Here is a 27,678-nt window from a genome sequence, read left to right on the forward strand (position 1 = left end):
CGATGTTCTCTTTGGTGCACGGTGCTGTAATGCGGCCGCGAAAGCTTATGGAAGGTGCTGATGTGCAGAAAGCAACGAACGGACCACACTCTCGGTCCAGTGCATCGAAACTGGCAGCAACTGGCACCACGTGCGAGGTCGATGGCCACGTACCGCGGCATGTTTGGGGAGCAAGCAAGCCAGCCTAAGCTTATTACGCCTAATGTTGACAGATCGTATAACGCAAATTGTTGCTTTGTTGACTTTTATCACCTGGAAGGATTATTCGGCTTGTTCTCCATTTTCACTTACAGCCCAAGACGCTCTTCGCAAATGTTCATTTTAAATTAAAAGTTTTTAAACATATTTTATTCTCTGTTTTTGTCTTTCAGGTCGCATCGGTTCCACACCGGACAAGGGCGTCCCCGATATGACCTGCATATCGGACATTGACGAGAACGGCATCAACCGCAACCTGAAAGTGCGCTACGAGCGGGACCAAATTTATGTATCCTTTTACAAAAAACAAAAAACAAACGAAAAAGTCTCATCTGTCATATCTAATCCCTCGCATTCGTTCTGCTATTTCAATTTTTAATCATCATTCCACAATCCAAAAACCTCCCAGCCTCCTGTGATGGCTTAAAAAAAACTCCATTACAGCTAGAAAGGGAAAGAGTCTCCTAGGGCAACAGCCGTAAAACCGTTTTGTCGGTGGAGAAGTAATTCGTCAAACTCTGCTTATGAGCGCCTCATGTCTTTACACCACCGGTTTAGGACAGGAATCGACCATCGCTGAAGCGTTGTTTTCTCCCATAAAAATCATCCCAAAGATGCCGGTGGTTTATAATTTGAAAACAAATACGAGCGCATCTAATTGTTTTCGGAGTGTGCGTGCGTGTGTGCCCTCCACAACACTGATGGGGATGCGGTTGTTGCGGTGGTGCAATAAACATAAAACACATTTTACGCATCTTTGGCTACGGTTTCCTCCTACTGTTACATGATACGCAGCTGAGCTATTGTGCTTCTGCGGTAGGGCAGTGCTGTTGTCTGGTGTATGTAAAATGAACTTTACCTAACAGACGAAACTATTCTTCGTGCCTTTCTTTCCCATTCTCGTTGGATTCACTTCATCAACTATTTGCTTTGATGGCCAAATGGACAGGAATGCACTCAAGGTGGGAAACGAATCTGCAATGGCGATGCCGAACGCTTTTTCTCGATGAATCATCGCAGTGGAATTTGGATGGGACAAAACCCATCACAAGTTCACACTTTTATTGACACAATAGTTTACGCCGGAAATCAATAAACGGTGCAAGCCTCAGCAAGATCCTTTGGGTTCGAGAGCCCTCTCTTAGAGCCGTAATCGTCACGAGTTTGCTTTTCTTTTCAACCTCCATAATGCGCAAACTCCACCAATAATCCGGTCGTCCATCAGCCAGTGATTGAAGTGCACCTTGCGATCGTGTTAAAAGATCCCAGCATCACGACGACGACCCTCGGCCGATGAATCATCACGCTCGCACCGTGAATCAGCAGATCGGCAAACGGGTTTCACGAGCCCGCGGTTTCGATACCGTTAAAAGCCGGACGGATACGGACGGAAATTCCACTGGCCCCAATCACGGCCACGGACCACGTGGGAATGATAACACCACCACCGGTGGGGGTGTTTTCTTCTTGAGAAATGGTTGACTCATCGTATTCCGATACTGCGGTTTGTCCCAATCCATTTTAAACGAGTGGTTTTTAGTTTTGTTTGGTGTGTGGGTGAGAGATCGCTTTTTTCCCCCGCCTGGTTGATTAAATTTTGAACCACTGTTTAATGTGCTCTGCACCGCAGCAACATAACTAAAAGCACGTGCCCTGCATTTTTAAACTGATATGAGACCCACCGAAACGAGAGCACGCTAAACAATAAAAAAGCAGGCAACATGTGGGGGGGATTGAAATTCATAAGTCAAATAAAACACCACCAACGCCAACATGGAAGCCCTCTATCGGCTTGCGAAGGGGTTGACTGCTTTTTGATGCCCACGCGACACTAATTTACGCCCGAAACTTTGAATCTAGCATTAATTGGTAAAGGCCTAAACTAAACCGCCCCTCCGTGAAGCCCACATGCGCCTCCTCCACACCGTGTTCCGGTTCGTGTGACAGCGCGGAAGATATGTGCCCGCATTCCTTTTGCCGATCGACGGAACGACGGAACAGAAATGCATAAACAAAATGTTGTTAAGTGCATGTGCCCGTGTTTTGATGTTGCATTTTTTTTTAAATGGAGTATGCATGCGTCAATTAAAGAGTCATTTTAAATTACTGCTTAAAGGCTGGTCGTGTTAGATTAAATATACAAAATGTTAACAAAGCGCGGGTGCTGCTAACATGGGGGTTTGCATTTGATTGGTTTAAAACTAGCGCAAGTAAAGCTGATAAACCGTTTAAGCCATCTGAACCAGATGATATCATAATGATGGAGAAATGTGTGATTTAGCACTTGAATAAGAGCATTCTTGAAAAAGAATAAGTAGTGTTTTCAATTGTAAATTCCTTTTCCTTTCCGATCGGTGATAAATTCTTAGTTGAGAACATCTGAACCAGATGATATCACATGTTTGGCACAATTTATTGCAAAAAATATTGTTTATGCGCGGTTTTTTCCTGTCAAATTAAACATTTGATAAGTCATTGGCGTAGGATTGGAGTAATTTAAATTGCACACATTTTGAGTTGTCTTCAAGTGTGCCACTACTTACAGCTAACGAAAGACGAATTCGGACAGTGATTGATAGAGAAAAGTGACTGCATTTTGATAACGACAAAACAAAATTAGAAATTAGATGTCACAGTTATTAGTATGATTGTTTAATTTTAAACATTTTTATTAATAGTTTTTATTAAATTTAAAAATATTTTAAGCTGTCCTCATTTGCGTTTGTAGCACTGTAGATCTATTCCATCTGCTTTATTTGGATGAAGTGCTGAATGTTGTGACAAATCTATCTCGCCTTTTATAACTGCTCCTAAATTAAGTTAACTTTACTGCCTCATGGAAGATATGCGCACCACGTGTCATGTCTTTGAGGTACTTAAGCCATACGGATCCATACCAGCACGAAAGAATGTGAACCTACGAATGAATTAACCGTCACCGTACTCTCCTTCCAAAGATCGATTTCGTTGTTCCCAACTCAAAGTGACAAATTAGTTCCCCCTGCAATATCTTGTCTGCAGCACCATAGTGCTTCTGGTTTATGTTACACGTGCTTTGTACCCAGCGCACCCGAAAAAGAAAACGGAATGTTTGAGACTATTGCGTCTAAAAAGATGTAAAGAGAAAAAGGAGAATCCTCAACATCAAACAGGGAATGTTTTGGGAAGAACTTTCTTTGTTGCTTATAGTATTCTTTTAGCCGTCGTTGATGTGTCGTACAGATTTTCCTTAACCAAAAGATTCTTCCCCATCCCGCACATCATCACTGCAGACGTACACCGGATCGATACTGATCGCCGTCAACCCGTACAAAGAGATCGACTGCTACACTCAGGTAAGTGCAATGCATCCGCTTCGGATTGCATCGTCCGAAAGGGCCGAAAGGTTTTGTGCCCCGGTCCAATGAATTCCCCGTGGCACAACGGTGGCCACAGCCACACGTGGACATGGGGCGGCAAGCACGGTACCACCCGGTTCGCCGAGGTGGTGAACCATTAAATCCGAAGTGATTTATACATCGGTGGCAATAAATTTGCTTTCCCACTAGCTGCAACGCTCGTTTGATGTGCAGCGAGGGTAGCGAAGCGAGTCACCATTCTGGTGACGGCGAAGATCATGATGGAAAACGGCTTGGAAACTATGCGCCTCGTCGTGTTGGGTTTGTCATTCCCAACGGCAGTCCCCGACGAACCGAAGTTCTCTGTGGGATTATGTAACAACTTGCTGATGCTGATGCAGTTATTTTCCCTCCTCCCGGTGAGAGAAATGCAACGTGCAGTTGTGTGGCGCAAAGCAGAAGCATAAACGGCGTCACCGAAACCGTTTCATCGAGTGCAACGATCAACGATCATAAACGATGATTGTTATGAGCGTGACGGAGACACGGAGTTGCCCTTGTTTTTTTTTTTACGATTATTATCGTTCCGTTTCATTCGCCTGGGTCCCGCGGCAGCATCGCCGCCGGAAAGTGTGCGGACCGAAATAAAGAACTTATCCCCGAGAACGAGAAGTACAAATTTAGAAGCCGCGCCGCGAAAACGCCTTCTCTGGCGTTGGAATTTGTAGCATAATGTTTACGACACAGGCTGACACGGGGGATGAATTTGTCGTGCGTGTGTGTCGTACCGGTCGCATTGTTTTTTCATGTCTTCTTTGTGTGTGTTTTTTTTTGCTCCTTCCTCTGTCCAGTAGAGGTCGATAAATTCATCAACCTCTGCGAAAGGTCTTTGAACCGGTCCCGACCTTCTGACCGTTGTAGCGAACCCTGCAGTCGTGGGTAAAACGTGACTGTCGTCCCCGTACCTGGGTTGGCTTGGGAAATAATCCGTTTGACATTTCTGAAATGTCATCATCGAAAAGAATCCAAATCTGTTTCATCTTAACAGCGCGCCGTACCTAATTTCGTGGAAGCGCGAAACATTTACGCGCACAATACGCAATTATTACGGAACGCGCACGTATCGTAATGCTTGTTTGTCCAGCACAACGCATACGCCCTCATATTCCCTCAGTGTCATCGTGCCCCTTAAAAAAATGGTTGAGTTTTACTTGAAGAAAAGAAAACAAAGAATCGAGCGAGTAATAAAATAAAACCGACTCTTTAAAGGAACGTCATAATCTCCTATTACGCTACTTCCCGTATCTAAGCCATCCTTAAGCGGTTGCGGTCCGGAGTTAAGTCCATCATTCAATTTTTATGATCTTCATCGGCCACCGTACTAAGAAAATGGATGACGCGGAGCAACGGGGGAACGATTAAGACAACACACTGCTGCTGGTGTACAAATGTTCTCCTGCTCCGGAAAACTTACTGGCCGGAGCTGGCTCTCTGGCCTGCTTTAGTTGCGCTTCATTGGACGATGCAGCTGCAACCGGGGGAAGCAAACAACAACACCATCTGCGTTTGATGTTCTAAAAAGATTTCGTAATGGAGGCTTAGTAGACACGCGTCTTTTGGGGAGGAGGAGGGAAAAAGGTTTATGCAACCCCCTCCCCCCAACGGCTGGCGGAAAAAAACTCCATCAATATACGCCTACATGAACATAACGATGCGCTTGCTCCGCTTTTAGACCACGAGGAACTCATCCACCACCCGTAACGCACGGCCGTTTTCCCTCGCCGTATTAAAGCCTAGATTTTCACTTTTACCCTTCCCCAAATTGCCTGGGGAGCTTGCGTCCTCTTCTCCACCGCAAGCGAGTTCACCCCGAGGGGGAATATGAAGAGATTAATCGGTGTACCTTTTCCACGGGTTGTTCGACACATCTTCACCCCCGGTGCAGCAGTTCCATATTTTCGGGATGTTCCAGTGGTGGTTTTTCCTCTTCTCTTCCTTTTTTTTGGGGGGTTTTTGGATAATTTTCAACCCAATGCGCTTAGATAGTGTGCGAACATACCCCGAAAAACCACGCTTTCGATGGCCTCTGCCAAAGCATCTGTTTCGGTGTGACCCAGATTCGGCGCGGGTCTTTTTTTGTGTGAGTGTGTATTGGCTTTTTTGGCCGCCCCCCCCGCGGGGCCAGAAAGTGGAAACAACGCCAGTGGCCATCGTCATAGTTCATCGTCATGTACTCTTTTTTTCTCCACCATCGAACTATCTGGTGCATGAACTGAAGCTGGCTGTGTGCTTCCTTTTGGAAAGAAAAGTGCATACGGCACCGGGTTAAGAAAGAAGAACCCCCGGGTGGAATGGGGAGTACACTCCGGGAATCTTCACCTGCCCACGGTTTGGTGACCATTGGGAAGAAGGATGCTCTTATGTATACCCACCCGCCCTCTCGGGAAAGTCACTGTGTCAGTGTGGAAAAGCGCGATCTGTTCGGAAGGCATCAGTAATTACGTAAAATAAATTTGTTTTCCATCGAGCATCTCGCTCGATCTCTCCTCCCGATCATGAAGTAGCGCACAACCTCCATCCTTCCCCATCATCATCAGTGGGATTTGGGAGTCGGAATTCACCATCAGCAATCCAAACAATCCGATTCCAGCTTGGCTCGAAATTCAATCGATCGACTACGACGACGACGACGACGTCCAAAACGCTACGAAACCGTGCGATCGTCGGGTTTCTTCTACCGAAGTCGTCGTATACGCTTGGTTCGCCGATGGTAACATCATTCCACCGCCGAATAATATGCTATCGCGCATAATTGAGGCAAACAGGCAACGCTTTCGTGCACCTCGAAACCGGGGGCCAACTGGGTGGTACACCGTTATCGGTACGAAGCTGACTTACCTCATTACCGTAGTTATCGATGATTATGATCCCCCTCAATATGCCCGGGGGGGATGGATGGAAAATGTGGAGCTACACTATTTGCACGGATAGAAACCGGAATTGTGATGATCCACACCTGATTGGGGCAGGGTGAAATTTTGGCACGGTTTTTTTTTCGTTTTCGCTGTTCGGTAGCTTTATCTGTTGTTTTGTTTTTGCAAAATCGCGTACAATAAACACACAGCTGCGGGGAGTGTTGTAAATGAGGCGGTAACTGTGGTCACCGGCAGCACGCTGTGGATGTGTGGGAGATCCAGCTTTTGGTCGCCCCATTGTTCGGAACAGGGTGTTTTTTGGCGCCCACAGACACGGATCGAGAAGATGGGGATTAAAGCTTTCCTTTTCGTCTGGTTTTACTTTCTATCAAAACTGTACCATCACACAAAAGGCATGTGTGTCTTGAAGACCCCGAAAAAAGATCTTGAACTCGTTTCTATTGGGGGGGCACCATGTCTTTAGAGGCACGTCACTCATCCGGTTCTCGACTCCGGTTATGCTGATGTGACTCCATATTGCAATACCGTGTGATTGTGGTGGGATATCAGTTGGGAGAGTTTTCGAAATTTCTACACCCAAAGTCCAAAGTCCACATGGAGGTTTTCTGTTTTGACTTTACATATTACGATGGGAAATATCCTTCGATGGGCTGTAATTGGGCTTTTCCCACCAAACGTAGCTCGAAGATCGCTAGCGATCGCAGGTAAGCATGATCACCGTTCTTACCTGAAGGGGGTAATTACACACGTTTCTAAACACACCGTTTTCCCACGGACGTACGAGATCCTAGACAAGATCACTTCACTTAACCAGCTGTAGTAGCGGTAGACTCCATCTCCATTGCTGGTAGCACACTTTTGCCGCGCCAACAGCCTTTAATTACCGAACCGGATAAGAATGCCCCCGGGAGGAAAAGGCAAATATATCGACCTAGCTGGCTGGCGGGCGAAGGGCCACCATACGTGACAGAATTTCCCACGCCATCGATAAACACGGTCGGTATCGGTTGGCAGTTTGCATGTAAAGCGCGGGGATGCAATTACCCGCATGATTGACACATGGGTTTTAGACGCGAGGCATTAGCAGCTTTAGACGAGTTCTATACGAGGCACCACAGGAAGTTAGGTTTTAGCACAAATCAAACACCGGTTAGCATGCATACCTTGTGCATACAGCATAATTCCACATCTACTACTACTTACTCCACAGTAGCAGTAGACAGGAATCCATGAACTCGATAAATCTCTTTTATTAATTACATTATGCTAGCATTAACTACAAACCTGATTGGTAGAAACGCAAAGGAATTGATCGTAGAACTTGTGAAATACACTGAAGATCATGCGTTTAATTTATATTGGACAACAGTGATATTGTCCACTATAGGGGTAAATCTAGAGCCACAAGTACGACATACCTTGTTATTTCCACATCTCTTCTCTGTCTCACTGACTTGCCAGGTAAAGAATTTTTAGATCATGCTCAGTTTGTTAATATATTCTTTCAAGGATCGTTTCAACATCACCAATATGACTCATAGATATCGAGCATAGATATAGGATTTAAATAAGCCCCTGAATATGGAGGGATGAGCGTAGTGCAGTCAGACATAGAAGGATACAGTTCCTACCCGAATACACAAGAAAATTATTCTAATAACTGAGTTATTAATATTCATACCCACAGATCTAGGGTACAGAAGATACTTCAACAATTATTGACCTGTATAGTCTTAGCTTCGACCATCTGAACCTGTATACTGACACCTTAGCCTCAGTTCAATCAAAGGTTCTTCAATCAGAGAAGTCCTTCTAAAAATAGTGCGCTCCAGTGGATTGAAGTTCTGTATAATCTCAGTATTCTTCATCGTATCAGATATTCTGAGGGTAAAAACTGTATGCCGCTATCATCAGTACTCTGGGGACTCTGGGGTCAACTCTGGTGTGCCACATCAGTCGTTGAATTGGGGTGTAATCGTCAGTAATTGATAAAATAGTTAATGTTCTTCATGGAGTCCAAATCTTAGAGATTGTGAATTATCTTCTGAGACCATATCAACGTAGAAAAAAGGTCTTTGCTTGAAATTGTTTACTTTCTAATCATGCAAACATTATTCTCATCATAGCTGTACTTCGATCAACACCATCAACTCACAGATGTCAACGGCAATTAGTAACTGCTGTCATCAAACCCCCTAACAACATATCGTGTGCCGCATGATTTACACTATTACGTGTGTTATGACTTACAATTACTCCCATTGTGACCCCCGTGGGGGTGGCTGTTATGGTGGCGCTAATTGTGCCGACGACTGTCAATTGAAGACTAAATTGCTAAAATCATATGCTCAATAAAGCTTTATTGTTGTGTTACCCGGTGGATAAGCGATTGTCCATCGGATGGTAAACCGGTGTCGTCATATTACTTGTGGTGTGTCCCAAATGTAACAGGTATGGCCTTCTCCAGTCTCTTGTGACGACAGTCACGTAGGGTGGAGATTCTTTCCGTTCTGAGCGGCGACTCCGACACAACCGGCATGCACAATGAGATCGGAATTCCGAATTTCTCGCGTCCCGTTGACTGATCTGACGTAGAGAGAGTGTCTAAGCCTTTGATTTTTGGTCACTCCCTCATTCATTTTGTGTCTATAGCACACACCGGAAGTTCCTTCGAATATGAATAATGCTTATATTACTCTATCTTGAGTAAAGTTCTTGTCTTACTATTTCGATTAAAAAAAACCCCTGTCAAAGTAGTTGAATGTTTCGCCACTTCATTTACTCCAGTAAACGACACATTACGTCTTTCATTTCCGTAACTCGTTTCGCAACTTCCAGTCGTAAATCTTTTCAACGCCTCACCGTCGATCCTTTACGACCGGAAGTTTATTGCAAAAAACAAAAAATGACCAATTAAAAGCAAACCCCTCCCCTCCCAACAACATATCAACAGGGCGCGAACAACTGAAAGCAAAAAAGTGCCGAATAAAGTTCAGCAACAGCCCCAAACTACGGTGGACCTGCAGGAGGATGCACACGCGTAGCGCAGCGTTGCGATTGTTTGATTGATTAATTGGCTCACTTAGAAAAGTGCCATTTTTCTTGCAGCATTAAATTTGGAGCCGCGCGCGCCCCCGCACACTCGAAAACCTCGGTTCGGTTTCAGGGACACAAACTCTCGGTTGGCATCTCTCCCCTTGGTGGTTCCCCATCTTCTTGCTTTTGTTTCTTCGTGCGCTTCCCTCCGAAAGCGCTTCTCCCAAAAAGCAACAGAAGAAGAAAGAGAGTTAATTGATTACAATCAGCTAGTTATTAAAGTGGGCTTTTTATTGGTGCATTGAGTTCACACATTTTATCGATACACACACACCTTGGGATTTTCTTGCCATCCATCGCACTGAGGCAAGATCGCGTCTTTCTGGTGCGGTTTCAGGGCTGAAATGGAAAATCGACCGAATCCCTGCATCAACCCGGCGTGAGCCGAAGATCGCTCGTCGATCGTGCGTTACCAGTAGAGTACGTCGCTGCAATCTCACCCAATCAATCTGCAGCAACATTCAAATCGGTCGCTTTTGCCATAAAATTTGCAAAAGCAACAACCACATTTCCTCCTCGCCAAAGGAGGACTATAAGGTGTTCCCTTTTTTGTTTCTTCGGGGCCCTGAAAGGGGGTACCGTAACGCTTTTCCCTTCGCATCGTCACTGCTCCGTGCCAAATAAAACCAAATTATCATTGCGAGATATTCATTTGCCACGATAACATCACGCTTTTTGTTTGGATTGTTTGGTGGCTGTTTGCTTCACGCCACGACTGGCTGGGGGGGGGGGGAGTGAAATCGTTTGTTGGTATTGTGCTTACGCATCGCCACTCCGCTCTTTGTGTAAGGGTTTTGCGTTTTTGACCCCAAGAACTTAAGCCCCTGGTTTAATGATGTCCGCTTGAGTCAGAATTCTATCCTCCAAGCCCGGAAGGGATGGGAATTGTTTTGGATTCAGCAGCTCATCGCAAACATTCTCAAGAGGAAGCCAAAAGAATAGGGGGAATCTGTCATACTCAGCAAAGGGGAAATCCTGTCCGCAAGACGTTTCTGTCCGTGGCGCCAGTGAGTGGACTCCTTCGCATGCTAATTGTGGGAAAAATTAGGCTGTGTAGGATCAACGATCCGTAGCATACGTTTCGTGCATTCGAAGGGAAAAACCCATTCCCTTTTTCCCTCCATGTGTTTGCCAGGTGTCTTTGGTTTTCGTCTACAGTTGAGAGATTTTTATGACCAGCGTCGTCTCTGGCTGTTTTTGAAGCAAAGCAAAAGTGAGCGAGCTGGAAAGACTCTGGACGGGTTTATTTGAATGACGGCCCATTGCTTTTAAGATGTTTATTTGAATTTTAAATTATTTATTTTATTGTTTTATGATAACAACAAGCCTATCCATTTCGATGCGCTGCCGTAGTGTGGAAAATGTGTTTGTACAAATGGAAAACAAATGTAAAACAGATATTAAAAAGCAAAACTGAATTTAGTGAGTGAGTGGGTCCAGCTAGTCAATTTTATTTTAAACCCATTTGATTGTTGTTGAAAATGGGTGCATTTAAAAATTGATTGCACCGACGCAAACTTCATTAAAAATTTGCCTTTTCCTTTACTTTATGACACATTTCACATTACTAAATTGTAAATTTCACTAAAAAGCTCTCATCAACCTGCACCAAGGTGCAACAAATTGAGGTCAAACAGGTCCGCCTGTCAGATTCTATTTCGTCGTCTTAACCGCCTCCAACATGCGTCCATGTCGTTGGTAATATCCTAAGACCCACTTACCTCGTAGCCGGTAGCACTTCCGGACGGTAAATGAGATTTCTTTCTTTCCATTCTAAACGTTGCGCAACATCGTCCGCCCCTCCTCATGAATGTAGGTCATTGCATTAATGCTGTACACACTCGTTACCTCGTTGACCTACTGTCCACACACGAGTATGACGAGTGAAAGATTTGCCAAAAGGATGGCTGTCAGCGGCAGTCAAGTGTTAACACTAATGGTTCCCTTTTTTTTGTCTCCCGTTTGACACTTTCGACAGGAATATGTTGCCAAATATCATGGCCAGAAGCTGGGCCTGCTGGAACCGCACGTTTTCGCGATGGCGGAAGCCGCCTATCGGAACATACGCGACAACAACACGAACCAATCGTGTGTCATATCCGGCGAATCCGGTGCCGGCAAGACGGAAACAACCAAATTCATCCTGCAGTACCTGTGCTCGGTTACGTGCGACGTATCGACCTGGGTGCAGCAACAGATCCTGGAGGCGAACACCATCCTGGAAGCGTTCGGCAATGCGAAAACCATCCGCAACGACAACAGTTCCCGGTTCGGCAAGTTCATGCAGGTGTGCTTCGACGCGAAATGGTGCATCAAGGGTTGCATCATACAGGACTACCTGCTCGAGCAGTCGCGCATCACCTTCCAGAGCCCGGGCGAGCGGAACTATCACGTCCTGTACCAGCTGGTCGCGGAGGGCACAACGAACAAAGAGCTGGCGGCCGCGCTCCATCTGCGCGATGCGTCCTTCTACCGATATCTGAACGCGTCCGGTGGGACCGGTGAGGCCGGCACCGACCAATCCGCGCTGGAGATTGCCACCGAGTCGAAGCGGTTCGAGGCGTTGCGATTGGCGTTCAACGTGCTGCAGATCTCCCAGCCACTGATCGACGGTATATTTCGCGTGCTGAGTGCCATAATGTGGTTGGGCAATCTGAACTTTGCCGACGTCGACGGGGAACGGTGCGAGCTGGCACCGGAGGACGATGAGATAGCGAAGATCGTCGCGCAGCTGCTGGGACTGCAGGAGGCCGATCTGGTGCAGGTGTTGCTGAAGCGGCAGATTAATGTGCGCGGCAACATTACCGAGATACCGCTGAAGCTGCAGGAGGCGGGCGAAAATCGGCACGCGATGGCGAAGGCCCTCTACTCCCGCACCTTCGCCTGGTTAATTAGCCATATCAACACGTGCATCAACCCGGGCCAGGATGCGTCCCGGTTTTTGGGCGTGTTGGACATCTTCGGGTTTGAGAACTTCAACACCAACTCGTTCGAGCAGCTGTGCATCAACTACACGAACGAGAAGCTGCACAAATTCTTCAACCACTACGTGTTTGCGCTGGAACAAGAGATTGTACGTATATAACCCGGCACGGACCCCTGCGTGCTTGAGTTGCGGCGAGTTGTTTGTTAATATTCCATCTTTCCATCTCTTCCTCTTTCGTTGCAGTATCGCCAAGAGGAGATTCGGTTCTCCCACATCCAGTTCACCGATAACACGCAATGTCTAGAGCTGATCGAGAAGCCGCCACGCTGCATCCTCAAGCTGCTGACAGAACAGTGCCATATGCCAAAGGGGTCAGACACAGCGTATCTCACCAATCTGCACAGCGAGTTCGAATCGAACGGTAGCTACGTGAAGGGACAAGATCGACGCCACTGGGAGTCGGAGTTTGGTATTCGCCACTACGCCGGATGCGTCAGTTACACCGTCAAGGGATTCGTCGATAAGAACCGTGACGTGCAGCAGGACGTCCTGTTCGATCACATGAGTCGGAGCATGAATACGTTCGTGCAGGAGATCGCCTCCTTCCAGGATCTGCTTTCGATACAGCACGTCCAATCGGCATCGTCGGCGACGAGCACCGTGTCGCGCGGAACGTCCAAGGGAAAGCTAACCGTCAGCGACACCTTCCGGCAGCAGTTGCAAGCGCTGGTGGATGTCCTGCAGAGCACAAACCCCTGGTACGTGCGCTGCATTAAGCCAAACTGCGACAAACTGCCGAACGATTACGACGACCAGCTCGTGCTGGATCAGCTGCGTTATCTCGGCATGCTGGACATCATACGCATACGGCGCGAAGGCTTCCCGGTGCATCTGACGTTCGATGATTTCGTGCAAAAGTACCAATGCCTGACGAAGCGGTTCCGCAACATGTCCAGCCAGGATCAGGCGTTGGCCGTCATACGCGAGCTGAACGTTCCGCCAACCGAGTGGCAGATGGGCCGCACCAAGGTGTTCCTGCGCAGTGTCGTGCACGAACCGCTCGAGGATGCCCGGAAGCAGGTGATCAACTCGAAGGCACTGCTCATACAGCGAAATTGGAAGCGGTACAGCCAGCAGCGTCAGTACAGACGGATTCGCACGGCCGCGTTGAAGATACAGCACGCGTACAAGGGCTGGAAGCTGCGGATCGAGTTCCTGAAGAAGCGTCGCGCTGCCATCGTCATCCAGAGCCATCTGCGGGGTGTGTTTGCGCGCGAGGTCGCGACGGCACTGCGCGAGATGCGCCGGGTCGACGAGGAGATGCGCAAACGGGAACGGCTGGAAGCGGAACGTCGGGAACGGGAAGCGGCCCAGGCGGAAGCGGATCGAAAGGCACTGGAGGAAAGCGAAAGGTCTGTTTTTGGGCTTAGTTGGGTTTGGTTCCAATTTTTGCGATCCGACAGTAGTAGTGGTAGTAGTAGTAGTAGTAATCGGGTATTTTGCTGTGATCGTGTAGTTTGGTATAGCCGGGATCATTTTTTTTTTCGTGGGTTTTGATTGTCTTGGACATATGGAGTGTAACCATCGATTAGACGGGATATGCAAAATCGGGCATGAATGGAAGCATATTTTCTGTACGGTAGTTTCATCTATCTCTGCATAACCTTTAGCCTAACAGCATACTCCATTCTATTTCTCTATTTCTATCTTTACAATGTGCCATTTTTGTCCCATTTGCTACCATCTTTCAGCTTTGCAAACCTTACCTTGGTGATACTTTTAATTTCCCTTTCGATTGTTACGACCGCTGTAATGGGTTAGTAGTAGTCTGCCGGTCTGCCGGAACATCCGTATATCCTGCCTGCATTTTTCTCGCTTACCATTCTGTCGAACCTCCCGCATTAATGTTCCATCGTTTATCCTCACTAACCCTCCCCGAAACTGAACTGAAACGAGCTCTAACAAAACCGACCAACAAACCCCCTGTTTTGATTTTCGTACATTGTATAAGCATGCTAATATGTAGTACCGGATATGGGCACGGAAACGGGTGAGTGGGTTCCGCCGTACCGCGGCCCTTTAACATGTAGTGTCTTGTAATGTAATGTTCTGTCGTATTCGTCGTACGCTTTGTGCTCTCTGTCTGTCCGTCCGTGTACGTACGCTTGCTAGAGTTTGGCAACACTGGTGACTAGTGTAGTGCACGTCCACCCAATAGTTTGTAGTGCTGTACCACCGTCCCTAACATTGCCGCGCCGGAAACTAATGCCAACTACCACTCTTCCCCGCAGGGTTGCGAAAGAAGAAATTCTTGCTTTGTCGCAAATGGCTGAGCAGATAAACTCGAAACTGCACTCACAACAGCATGCCGCAAACAATAACAGTCGCCTAGCGCAAGGCTCACTACTGCAGCAGAACGGACCGGCCGGGTGTGATAGCAAGGGGTCCGGGTCCCTGCAGCCGGGCGGTGCCAAGGGGGCCGGGTCCGCCAGCCTGCAGAGCAACGATTCGGTTGATCTGGACAATTTGTTTGCCTTTCTCAGCGAGGTACAGCCGAACGCGAACTCGAACGCCATCATCGACGAGATCGGCGAGAAGATGGACAATCTGGTGGAAGATCTCGACGTGGAGCTGGAATCGGTCATACAGCAGGAGATTGAAGGGTTGACGAGCGAACGCAACAACAATGTTGCGGCTGCATCCACACTAAAGGGTGGTCCATTAGTGAATGGCACCAACAATGGAATTAGCAACAACAATAACAATACTATCAATAACAATAAGCCGACCACACCGAAACCGATGGGCGGGTAAGAAACAATTGCCATACCTTAAGTAAAAATTCTTTCAACTGATGTGCTTTATGAATCTTTTGTGAAGAGTTGTCAAACTGATTGATGAATCATCAATGTTGAATCGTTTGTAACACGAGTCGCTCATGATCTTTAAAGATTCATGAATCTATTCATGAAAACTCCTGAAAGCTTTATGAATCTCCAAAGAGTCGACTCTTCGAAGAATACATAAAGATCTGTAAAGATTAAAAAAAGCTGAAGATTTATGAATCTTTCAAGAGAAAAGCTATAAAGAATACAAAATTACTTGTTTATATTGTACTTTGCGACTGCTTTGTGAAGTCTACATAGTCATTTGAATCATGATTCGAGTCAACTCTCTAAAGATTCACTCTTTGAAGATGTGTAGAGAGTCCTGAATCTTGACAGGACGTGAACATGAACTTTTGAAGATTCTTGAACCTTCTTAAGAGAGACTTGGCGTTATTCATTCGGTTCGAAAAATCATAAAGATTCATGAATCACTTCCATCACGAGATTAATCCAAAAACGAATTCTTTGGGAGCAGTATGGAACATTAATGACATTAAACGATACATCCTTTCCGACACACAGCATCCCGTCGCTGCCAGAACCGACAATGCCACCGCCGCCGCCACCGATCGAAAACAACAACCATACACTGCCGGCCGCTCAGCCACACCATCCCGCCACACTGCATCACATCCGACGCCACGAGGAACCGATCTATGAGGCCGTTATACACCTGAAGGAGCTTCCACCGCCACCACTGGATGCGCACGAAAAGGTGCCACCGATTCCGCAACATCAACCGTCGCAGGTGCCGGTCGCTCCATCACAGCACCATCCAACGGTCGCGCCTCCACCGCCGGTACATGCCCATCAGCAACCGGTACCTCCGCCCCATGCCCACCAGGCACCAACGCATCATCCTCCGCCCCAACCGGGCGCGACCCATCCGACCCAACCGGATGCACCACCACAGCCACCGCCCCACGCACACGCCGCACCTAGTCACGCGTACGTTCACCTCGAGAATGGTACCGCTGGCCACAAGCTGCGCCCGAAGAGTCCGGCCGTCATACGATCGGCCAGTCCGATCCAGCGTACCGGCCCGAACGGACCGATGAGTCCGTCTTCGCCCAAGCACAGCCGGCCCAGCTCGCGAGCCTCCTCGACGGGCGGTGGTCATCCGTTCGCGGAGCGGGAACAGCGCCGCAAGTATCGCGTAGAGAAGAAGCTCCAGGAAATGCAACAGATGGATATAACTGAGCGCGAGAAGGAACTGCTGCGGGATGACGTGTACTACGACATTCTGGAGTTTGCCGAAAGCTTCTACAACACGCATGAACGATCGCCGGAAGGTACGATCATGGCGACATTAACCCGCAAAGGCCGCAAATCTGTCGACATGGTGCCAAAGTACGAGATGATCACGTACTACCGCGGTACGACCATCCCGTCTTCCCACATACACATGTACGATCCGGAAAATGTTACGATTGCTTGTAACATTTTCCGCGACCTGTGCAAGTACATCCGGGGCGAGCTGAACAGCGAGCGGGAGCTGCAGGTGATCCAGTTCATCATCGGGCAGGGCATCGAGCGGGAAGAGCTGAGGGACGAAATCTTCGTGCAGTGCATGCGGCAGGCCACAAACAACCCGAGCGTCGACTGGACCGACCGCGTCTGGTTGCTGTTGTGTCTCACGATCGTCGCCTTCCAGCCGAGCAAACTGCTCTTCCGGTACTTCGTAAGCTTCCTGAAGAAGAACCTCGAATCGCTCGAAGGCAAACTGCGCCAGTACGTGCAGTGGTGTTTGGATAATTGTAAAAACACCAAGGTCCGCTGTCGCCAGTATCCACCGTCGAGCGTGGAAGTTGCGGTAAGCGAGAAAGAAAGGCCTTCCTTCAGTCGAACAATTTCGTCTAAACGTCCATGTTTGTTTTCACCCGTAGGCAATGCGACGGCTTGGCACGATTGTGTGCCGGTTCTTTTTCCTCGATGGCCGCACCAAAGCGATCGATGTACATCCGACCGATACGGCAAGCGATGCCGTGGCCAAGCTGGCGGAAAAGCTTGGACTGTGCAATATCGAGGGCTGGGCGATCTATCAATCGCGCCCGGACGGTGAGGAGCACGTCAAGTCGCACGACTATCTGTACGACATTATTGCCGCCTGGGAAGCGTAAGTAGTTCTTCGATTCTGGGTGTTTGATTTGCGCGTGCTGTGTGACCTTGGGGAACGGATGTGGGAATTAAGTTGGCGGGACAGAAAGACAGAGGCAGGTTGTGCTTCGCTTTACCACCTTAACCTTACTGACTGACTAAAACCGTGGACGGCAGATCTATAGACTACCATAGGTACTAACTAACAATGCGCGATAACGGATGTAAACCGGCGAGTACAGCTCACAACGGTTTGGTGTGTTGATTTTAAATTAACAAAGCGTGATTCTCTGACAGTATTGGACACAACAGGTGACATTTGACAGTTTAAGGCCAGATCAAGCTGTGATATAATTATGTACCGTTTTTGTTTGATAGTGATTCTGTGGATAACATGTTAAGGCATTTGGATGTAATATTGGGTAAATCTGATTCAGATTCAAGAATCAGAATGAATCTCTGAAGCTGAATGAATTGAATCAACCAAGATTAATGACCTCTGAAGCGTTTGTCCACTAAGGAATCCACTCTTAACTATAAAAATTCATGAAGCTTTGAAGAGTCTATTCCTGATTTGAATGATTCCTCTCAAAAGATTCAAAGAGTGTCGGATCAAGATGGAGAAGATTCTTTCGAAGTCCAATGACGAATCGCTGGAATTCCTTTGCATAATTTGATGTAAATATTCATCTAGTACAGTTGTTGTTCCAGGAGGTAATAGTTTGAAGAATCCCCATATTTACCACCATCATCATCATCATCATTATCATCTCTATAACTCAAAGTCATTCGTTTCCCGTGTGAGTGTGATAGTGGGGCGTGCAGTATTAATGGTAATATACACTAGAATGGAGCAAGGTGCTGTGTACATAGCCTCCAAATCCCACCCGAACCATTGCTAGACAACGCGATCCAATAATGTACCATGGACTGCTTCTTCTTCTTCACTCTTTCCGGCCAAATCCGATGCGGCAACAAATGGTTGCCACCGACTGTGCGTGTCCTCGATTGAAAACCAAAAAAAAACACGCACAAACTCACACAAAATAAAACAAAACAAACGTCTTGAACCCGGCTCCACACCGTACCGAATGCTTCAGTGGACGAGACCGTGACTGTCGTCTGACGAACATAGTGAAAAAAGTCAACCGACGGGCGTACCGGATCGTACTGTATCTGAAACTGCCCGAGGAACTGATGAGCACAAAACTGCCCAAGTACTACACCACCTGACGCAAACCAACCACGTGACGCTGGGAAAATTGACAGAACAATTTTAATCGCACGACAATGGTGTCCACGAACCACCACCCGGTGCGGTGATCTCACTGCGGGACGGTCCGTTTGCTGTCTTCTGTAGGGACACGAAAGCACAGTGCACCTGCTCAGTGGGGCAACAGTTTGTTTCTGAATGTGGGTTTTCGTTTCTTTTTCCCTCTCTTTCCGCGCTCCGGTGGCTCCGCGAATTCGACAGCAAGCAGACGAAGATCCACGCGTCCAGCTCCACGCTGCGCAAGAACGCAACCACGCTGGGTTCGGGCGAGAATCGGTTCGTGTTCAAGAAGCGTTTGTTCAAGAGCACGCGGGAACTCTCGCAGGATCCGGTGGAGGTGAACATGCTGTACGCACAGGCCGTGTACAGTGTCGTGAAGGTAAGCATACACCGCAATGCACGCGCAATGCCCAGATGCTGTTTAGCCTCTGATTAATCGATCGATTTCTCTACTTCAGTGCGATGATTTCCCGGTATCGGAGAAGGTTGCGCTGCAGCTGGCCGGCTTGCAGGCCCAGGTTGCTCTCGGCGATCCGTCGAACCAACCGAAACCGGAGTACTATTCGGACGTGCCGAGCTATCTGCCGGAGCGCATCTCGAAAACCCGTGAGGAACAGTTCTGGGTGCCGATACTGGCCCAAGCTCATCGACAGTACGGTTCAGGACGCACGGAGCTAACGGCGAAGGTGCTGTACCTGTCGTGTGTCATGCAGTACCCACTGTACGGCACGACGATGTTCGCCGTGTCCTACCGTGGCTATTGGAGCTATGGCAACAGTCTGATACTCGGCGTCAACTGTGAGGGCATCATACTGATCAAGCCGGACGACAAGTTCGTCCTGTACGAGTTCCGCTACGCCGAGGTGGAATCGATCATGCTCGATCCGAGCGACAGCTTCATCACGATCAGTCTGAACCGGCACACGAGCACCAGCACCGACCAGCAACGGTGCTTCGTGTTTGAGACGGCCCAGAAGAACGAAATCGGTTCGCTGATCGTGTCGTACTATCCGGCCCTCTCGAACTGGATCACGGAGAACGAGGTACCGCCGAAGAAGAGCAAAGGCATCACCAACGAGGATCGCGTCCGGCTGCACCACAATTTGGTCGTCTGTCGGCGACACCTGGTCGATGCGGAGATACTGCGCAAACCGCAGGACCCTAGCGGGGGCTTCCTGCGCAACACGTTGCGCCGGCTGTCGAAGCATCGGCTGGAGAAGTTGCGCGCCGAACATGGCAGCCCGGTGCACGATCATGGCGAAACGTACAAGGGTTTCCCGCACGCTTACTGGGCCTTCAGCCGCCAGGCGTTGCCCCAAAGCCTTAGCAAGCTGCCCGATCAGGAGGAGCAGGCTATGTTGCAGGTGTTCAATTCGATTCTAACCTACGCCGGGCTCGGGCAAAACGGTAAGCGTAAAGTTAAACCTACCAACTCCCAACGTCACCTTAAAACGTATGCTAATGATTCCACTTCTGTCATTCCCTCTCCTGCCTTCCATCTCCCGCACGTGTCGCGGTCGTCCAGGCGAAACAGTTCAGCGCGCAGAGGACGAACACATTACGCTCATACAGTCGATCATGGATCGTTGCATGCGCAAGGAGTCGCTGTTGAACGAACTGTATCTGCAGCTGATCAAGCAGACGACCGACCATCCCGATCCTAATTCACGCGTAAATCTGCGCCACTGGGCGCTACTATCACTCGCCTGTAGCGTCATCCTGCCGCCCCAGAAGGTGGTGCGCAAGTATCTGCTAGGACATCTGAAACGTTGCGCTAGCGATTTCATCACCGAGGAGGGCAAGTATGCACGCTTTGCGGAGAAATGTTTCTTCAAAACACAGGGCACCCGGCGCCGCCAGTGGCCACCGTCGCGGGAGGAGATCATCTGCACGATCAACCGGCGGCCGATCTACGCGCGGTTCCACTTTATGGACGGACAGTATCATTCGGTCGAGTTCCACCCAAGCTCGACTTCTCGAGAGGTGATGGAAATCGTGAAGAAGAAGATCGGACTTCAGGAAAATGCACTCGGTAAGTGGGGGATGCGGGGAGAGATGTGTGCGAGTGACGATGTGTGGATTTGTGTGAGGGCTTGAAGAAAACATAATTTTCTGTACCGAAAAGGATGGCTTAAGTACACGCAACTCTGGAGAAGCTTGAAGATGATACTCGCAGGCCTCAATTACTCAATATTTCTTGCTTTGAAGTTTAGCAAATAACAAGTTAATTAAAATTTTCTATCTAAAAACGTGAGGCGATCTTTTTAGTGATTTTCGTTCAGTCCGTAGAAGTCCTAGAAAGTAGAAGGTATAGACCTCTTGAGGTTGTTTTGCCAATAGGAAAGAGAGTTTAACACTAGCAGACATTTGACGAAACGAAAAAACTTGTTGAAGAACCAAATTACGGTGTACAATCAATCTGTAGCTTTTAAATCAGCTAATAAGCATCACCTGCATACCTTTAAACAGCACTTAAACAGCGTTCTCACCGTTCATCTCTCAACGTCGTTTAATATTAATTAGATTTCATGGAGAAAATTATGATTTGATCCCTTTAAAAGCTGTTAAGTTCAATCACATGCTCTTACTTTATTTTAAAAAGCTATGGAGCTCCATCAAGTAGTGGAATCCCTTCTTAAAAAGCTATCAAGTTCCCGATGGTGAGTTATTGCTCAAAGACCCTCTATGTCAAACATTCAGAAGGGGAACCTCTCCAGAGTAACGATGTTGGAATCAATCTACTCCTAAAGAAGCTATTAAGTATAAATTCTACAACACGTCTGCTAGTGATGATCGCACTTTAATTACTTACATTTTACAAGACAACGAACAGAACACGAATCTTGCGGGAGTTACCCCCAGATGCGGGAGTTTATAACCAACAGTACATAAATCTAACCAAAATGCTAATTGACGTGCCGTGATCGCTTATGCACTAATCGCTCATTTCCATTTATGTTTGTGTGTGTGTGTGGGGGGACTGTTTGTTGGGCGCCGTTCTGGTACAGGGTACGCTATCTACGAAGTGCTGGGTGCATCGGAACGGAGCTTACTGCCGGACGAAAAGGTTGCTGACGTCATGTCGAAATGGGAAAAGTATCGTACCGCGGCCGCCCAGGCGGTGCAGCAAAATCAGAGCTCCAACTTACCGCCCGCCTGCCGCCGGCAGCATCATCTGTTTCTGTTCAAGAAGCATCTGTTCTGCGATCAGTACATGAACCTGGACGATCCCGTCGAAAAGGAATTGCTCTATCACCAGGTGCTACACGGTTTGCGTACCGAACGTTTTCCCATCACCGAAATGGAGGCTGTAAGTGTTTGTTTCCTTGCGTCATATAATGATGTCCTCTCAATGACGTCTCCGGAAATTGATCGATTCTTCTCCTTGCTATTATAGATTATGTTAACTGCTCTACAAGGACAACTTGAGCTCGGTGACAGTTCGGACATTGTGCAGGATTATCGGCCCATTGCTGCCCACTGTCTGCCGCCCCGCTTCGTACCGAACATCCCGCGCGACAGTGTGGCCATGCATCATCAGAGTTTGCGCGGCACAACACCGGCAGAGGCGAAGAAATCCTTTTTGAATCTCATCCAAAGCTGGCCCCTCCATAAGGCCACCATCTTCGACGTGATGCAATCGTTCACCTCCAACTGGCCAAGGATGCTCTGGTTGGCGGTGGACCAGAAGGGATTGCACCTGCTCGAACACCGGTCACGCAACACGCTCTGCACGTACGACTATCAGTCGATACTGTCCTTCTCGCCCAACATGAACTGTCTCATGATCATCACCGGTTCGGATAAGAAGCAGTCGAAGGTTATCCTTACCACGGCACAGGTTTGTGATCACAACGCATAAACAATAGTGCGCGCACATTCTCGTCTAACGCTATCTCTCCACTCCGCAGGCCTTCCAGATTGCAAACCTTATACGCGAATACATGGAAGTGCTTCAGCGACAGCAGCAAACGCACGTGGATGACACGCAAAAGGAAAACCAATCCTCCGGCGCTAACCAACCGCCACCTGCCCCACAAGTGCCACCGCACAACCAACCACTTCCGCCACCCCATCAGCATCTTCCGGTTCAGCAGCAAGGTGTTGGAGGTACTGTCGGGACCGGGGCGGATCTACGTAAGGGTGGCCAACGACCACCATCGATGCTGTTGCGTCAGTCCAGTGCCGCACTGGTGGCACCGCAGCCCAGCTAAATCACCCCGACTGACGTGTCATCCATTGAGAGGCACTAAGAGGAAGAGCGGTCGGTATTCGTTATTTGGCAGCGAGAAAATCAAAGACGATCAATCGTAATCAAAACTGTTTGTAAGCGTACGTTGCGTAACACACATTTCCTCCCTGATAGAAGCATCTCGACGTCGTTCGCGACTATTTAGTAACCCCGTACGCTAAAGCCTAGTCCACATTCGTGCTGGTAGAGAAGGAAGGAGGATCAAGTTGGGAAGTTTTTCGTATACCTCTTTTTAGAATTCCTACAATCCGTTGCTGCTGGGTATAGAATGATGGCAATTAAACCAAAAACCGACAAAAAATCATATTTAACACAGAATCGTTGCTTATTGTTAATGAAATAGCCAGTGGCTAACACGGGGAGTGTTAGCCAACCCTTCGCAATGGATACAAGGGGGGTAAGATGTTTAGGAAATTCTCTAGTGCGTTGCGCGTTGTTTAGTTTAGGGCTCGATACATTACATCTCACCCAGCCGAGGAGCGTTTATCCTTTTCTTAAGTACTTCCTCTAAGAACTTTACATCCCATCTGCAACCCGGGGAGATGCAATTCTGTGGCGGGTTTTTAGTAGGGACTTCAACGGCATGTTGTCCAGGTAGTAGTATCGTTTTCTTATCCTGTACGTGTAGTATGTAATTACTTTTGTGATGTAGGCTTACTTTAGTGTATTGTATAGACTTTTTTCTTCATCATCCTTTTTCATGATGGGTATCGTTTCTCTCCAATTCTTGCCGTATCCTTGCCGTTCCTCCCTCCGCGGGAGGAATTGCGTGTGCGTGTGAGTGGGAGAAAACCATGCCAAACAGAAAACTGTGGGACTCAGGCCATTATTTACAGATATGTATGTGTTCTCTCTTCCTTTCGTTTCCACGCTATCAAACACGTCGTTCGTTTTTGCTGAATTACTGAAGTACTATTTATTGTTGTCTGATGCCTTTTAGAACCTCTCACACTAGATGCACCATCAACCAATGCAAAAAAAAACGTTCCGAGTCCGTTGTGCTCGTGCTTAAGGAGACACGTTTTAGTGCTGTAAGACGTTAGACGATTAAGCGTGCACGAGTCGGAAGCTATTTAATCTACCTTTATTTATATACAAAACCACCAACGAGCATTAGTTTGCTTTCCCCTTTTTAAGGCATTTGCTACAAATTTATTGGTGCGTTTTAAGTCGTTTTTTTAAAGTAGTTTATTGAAAACGCTCCACTATTTTAACAGCGAAACAGTGTTCGCGATCTTAAACTCGATCTTCTCGAAGCCTCTCCCCTTCACTCGATTGCCATCTCTTTGGCCATTAAGACAGAGCGATACCCTTTATCTCCGCACCACCAAATGCGTATAACAGTAGCTAAGGTAAATTGTGTACAAAACAGAGTGAAAACAAAGAGAAAACTAACAAAAAAGGTAGTCAAAAAGCAAAAATCTTAAGGTGTGTGTGCGTGTGCCGTGTAGGCGCGCGAGTGTGAAACTGTTATTAACAAATTTTGTAGTGCAACGTTCAAGCAAGGCTCTAAATAGACATTACACAGGAAGCCTACCGTTTGCAAAGTACGGCCAAATATTGGAGACGCTATTGGAGGACTAACAGTAGCATTAGTGCATTTACGAAGTTTGCACCGAAACGAAGTTGTGGATCACTTCATCGCGAAGGACTCACATGCCGCAACTGTGTAAGAGCTGTAGAAGGTAGTGGCGAACGTAAAGGAAAAAAGGGTTTTGTGTTGAAAGTTAAATACTGCGGTGCACTAATGATACGATGTGAAGCACAAATAATCTATCGACTAGTCAGGGAGGGTAGTACGACTGATTTTCCTTTACGTATATACTCTACACTTTTTTATTGGTACATCGATTTAAGCAAAAGGATCGCCAAGACCACGACATCGGGTCCTAGCGAAACTAGGACACGCCGAATCGAACGAAATCGATTCCTTTTCTGTGAATGGAAAGTCGTTCTTCTAAACGTTGCAATATTTTAGTATCAAGTTTTTTAAGTAAGCTCTTTTGCTATCCTCTAACTTTGCAACTCTGCATCCAACACAACAAAACAATAGGAAACATACATTTGCTATATACCTTTTCTCATTTCTTTTAAGGATATTGATTTTGATTTAGGAAATATTTAAAAAAAAACGATTGCAGCTACATTTGCATTCTTACGTACGAAACAAAGAGTGCCACGTTGAGATATTAAACCATACGATATCAAGTAAACACAACCCCGGGATTCAGCCGGTACATGCCGGTACGGATCGCGTATATAATGTTATCCAATCCATTAAAACTGAAATAAAATATATTGGTAATCGTTCCGCATGCAAACAAAAATAACACTACAACAAAACGAAACAACGCTACGTAATTTGAAAAGTTCAACAACGTACCCATCTCCTCTGTCTGATGACTTCTGATGGGTATGTTACGTCCTGCTAGAAACTAAACTGAAGAATCCTGCTCCTTGCCAACATCTCGAAACGGTTGTAGGGTCGGTCGCAACGGGTAAGTAAATTAACATCACTATCCTTCTTTCTGTGAGATTTTCGATTCATACAGCAATTTAATTGCAAGCATTCTCAAACTGTTTCTTCATGCTAAGAAGCGAAACATTTACAGACTGCTTATATCACTTCTGGTAGATATCTGCAATTTATAAAATCCTGAAAATATCGTAGGAACATCAGTAAAATTAAATAAGAAATGTGTAAATCAAGAAGGAAAGGTGATCTTCAGAGCGTTCAGTCACCGATAGTGTATCTGGTTTGCATTCCGATGAACGTACGATAAGAAACGATTGTTTTGTTGTTTTCGAGGCAACCTTTTTCGTATTAAACAACTTCATTTTACTTAATTTTTATAAATTTTCACTATATAGCACGAACAATTTTCAAATAAAACACCCAGTAACTCCACAAGGCACTACACCAAAGCTTTCATTCGCTATGTGCTTTGATTGGCGACCACTGCTTTATTGTTGACAGCTGCTGTGACAGATGAGGAGGAAGAATGGAAAGAAAAACAACACAATTGTCACAACATTCGTTTGCTCAGGTTCTGACTTTTTGCTCGAGTCGCAAGTTTTTCGATCGTCCCATTGAGATTTCTTCCCCAACTCGAGCATGGCTAGCCGCGAAGCCGTACGTCGGACGGTGCAATCCGTTCGGCCCATCCTGTCCGTCGACCGGGAGGAAGCGCGTAAACGTGTCCTCAACCTCTACAAGGCATGGTATCGCCAGGTTCCGTACATTGGTAAGAGCTCCGTTGGCGTTGCGGCGGTGTTATGTCATAGGAATGCTCCCCTGCTATCGATATCGATCCGAGCAAGGGTTTGTTATTGTTTGGTAGATGCATAAATCGTAACTCGATACTGTTGTTTTGTTTCAGTGATGGACTACGATATCCCGAAGTCGGTCGAACAGTGCCGGGAAAAGCTGCGGGAAGAGTTCCTCAAGCACAAGAACGTCACCGATATTCGCGTGATCGATATGCTCGTCATCAAGGGACAGATGGAGCTGAAGGAGTCGGTTGAAATCTGGAAGCAGAAAGCACACATCATGCGCTACTGGAAGGAGAGCCAGGAACCGAAACCCACGGACTTCCTGTCCAAATTCTTGTCCGGACAAAATTAAACAGTCGGCCCAGCCGCCTGTGCTCGGGATAGTGTAGAGAAGGCAGCCGTATGGAACGAAATTGGGTGTAAATAAAGGATTAAAACAAACCATTTCCACCCGTTGTAGTGTAAGAATGTAAGGTTTAGAAGTAACCAAACAGCATGTTATTGTAGATCACGTTCTTTCATGTGGCTAATGGGTTGAGATTGAGAAACACAAAATGCTATGTGCGATAAATTAAAGGTCCTTTTGGTTTAGAAATTACAATGCGTTGTTATGTAAATTTAAACTAAGGATCAGCGGCGGATAAAGCGGTAGGCGGAGTAGGCGGTCGCCTAGGGCCCCGCTGTGTCGGGGGCCCCAACAAATTTGTGTAATAGTAAAAGGTGTACACATAGGCCCTCTCTTCTTATGCTAGAGAAGGCCCCGAAGGGTACCACAAGAGGCCCCTGACGAAATTTGATCACGTCTGCCCGTCGGTGTCCACATCCTATCAAAAACGTCGTTTGCCGAAAACGCTTCAGAAACGATGGAATTTTTGGTTTCTGACACCAAGAGAGCATGATCAACGAAGAGCTAGCACAAATTTCCGTACCAGCAGGCAGCATTTCATATAGCTGTACCCTTCCCTCTAGTGATCGTAGCGCTTGATCCTTCGACTGATCTTTTCTCTCTTTCCGTTCGTCCAAATGTGCTAGCACCCTTATATGACTCTAACCAAGTTCATTTTTATGGAAATAACAATAAGGAGTATTGAAATCGTATATTTATGCATGGAATCCTTCTAAACTCCCGGAAACTCCATGACGACAAGAGATATAATTATTGCGAAGTAATTGAACAATAAACAATACATAATGTCTTGGGAAATAGTGGCACTGCACATTTCCTACTGCTAATAATTAAAAAACTGAACTGCTGTTCAGTTTTGAGACGCACTGTAGGCACTGGATGGATGAAACGAGACGGAGGATTATCGCCACAACAACTGAGCTATTTACTCTATCGATGGATCTCCCTGGTTTGATAGTATGTGTAACTAATAGCCAATCGTAGAAGATCTCTCA

General features: G+C 47.1%; 2 protein-coding genes across 2 annotated transcripts; both read left to right on the forward strand.

Annotated features, from left to right (window-relative positions):
• Positions 1 to 367: 367 nt before the first annotated feature.
• On the forward strand, positions 368 to 25,326 carry LOC128298990 (unconventional myosin heavy chain 6; the record flags this gene model as incomplete). Its single annotated transcript, XM_053034816.1, has 13 exons — positions 368 to 487; positions 3,471 to 3,533; positions 11,547 to 12,641; positions 12,738 to 13,906; positions 14,786 to 15,304; positions 15,905 to 17,195; positions 17,269 to 17,498; positions 18,954 to 19,131; positions 19,211 to 20,159; positions 20,278 to 20,784; positions 21,761 to 22,062; positions 22,150 to 22,593; positions 22,664 to 25,326. Coding segments are annotated over 13 exons (7,170 nt in total), but the record flags the coding sequence as incomplete, so codon positions are not given.
• Positions 25,327 to 26,039: 713 nt separating this feature from the next.
• On the forward strand, positions 26,040 to 26,828 carry LOC128297682 (NADH dehydrogenase [ubiquinone] 1 alpha subcomplex subunit 6). Its single transcript, XM_053033368.1, has 2 exons — positions 26,040 to 26,249; positions 26,385 to 26,828. The coding sequence occupies exons 1-2, from the start codon at positions 26,120 to 26,122 to the stop codon at positions 26,627 to 26,629; spliced, it is 375 nt and encodes a 124-aa protein (XP_052889328.1). The 5' UTR covers positions 26,040 to 26,119; the 3' UTR covers positions 26,630 to 26,828.
• The last annotated feature ends 850 nt before the right edge of the window (positions 26,829 to 27,678 follow it).

Source organism: Anopheles moucheti, chromosome 2, assembly GCF_943734755.1.
Source record: "Anopheles moucheti chromosome 2, idAnoMoucSN_F20_07, whole genome shotgun sequence".
NCBI lineage: Eukaryota > Metazoa > Arthropoda > Insecta > Diptera > Culicidae > Anopheles > Anopheles moucheti.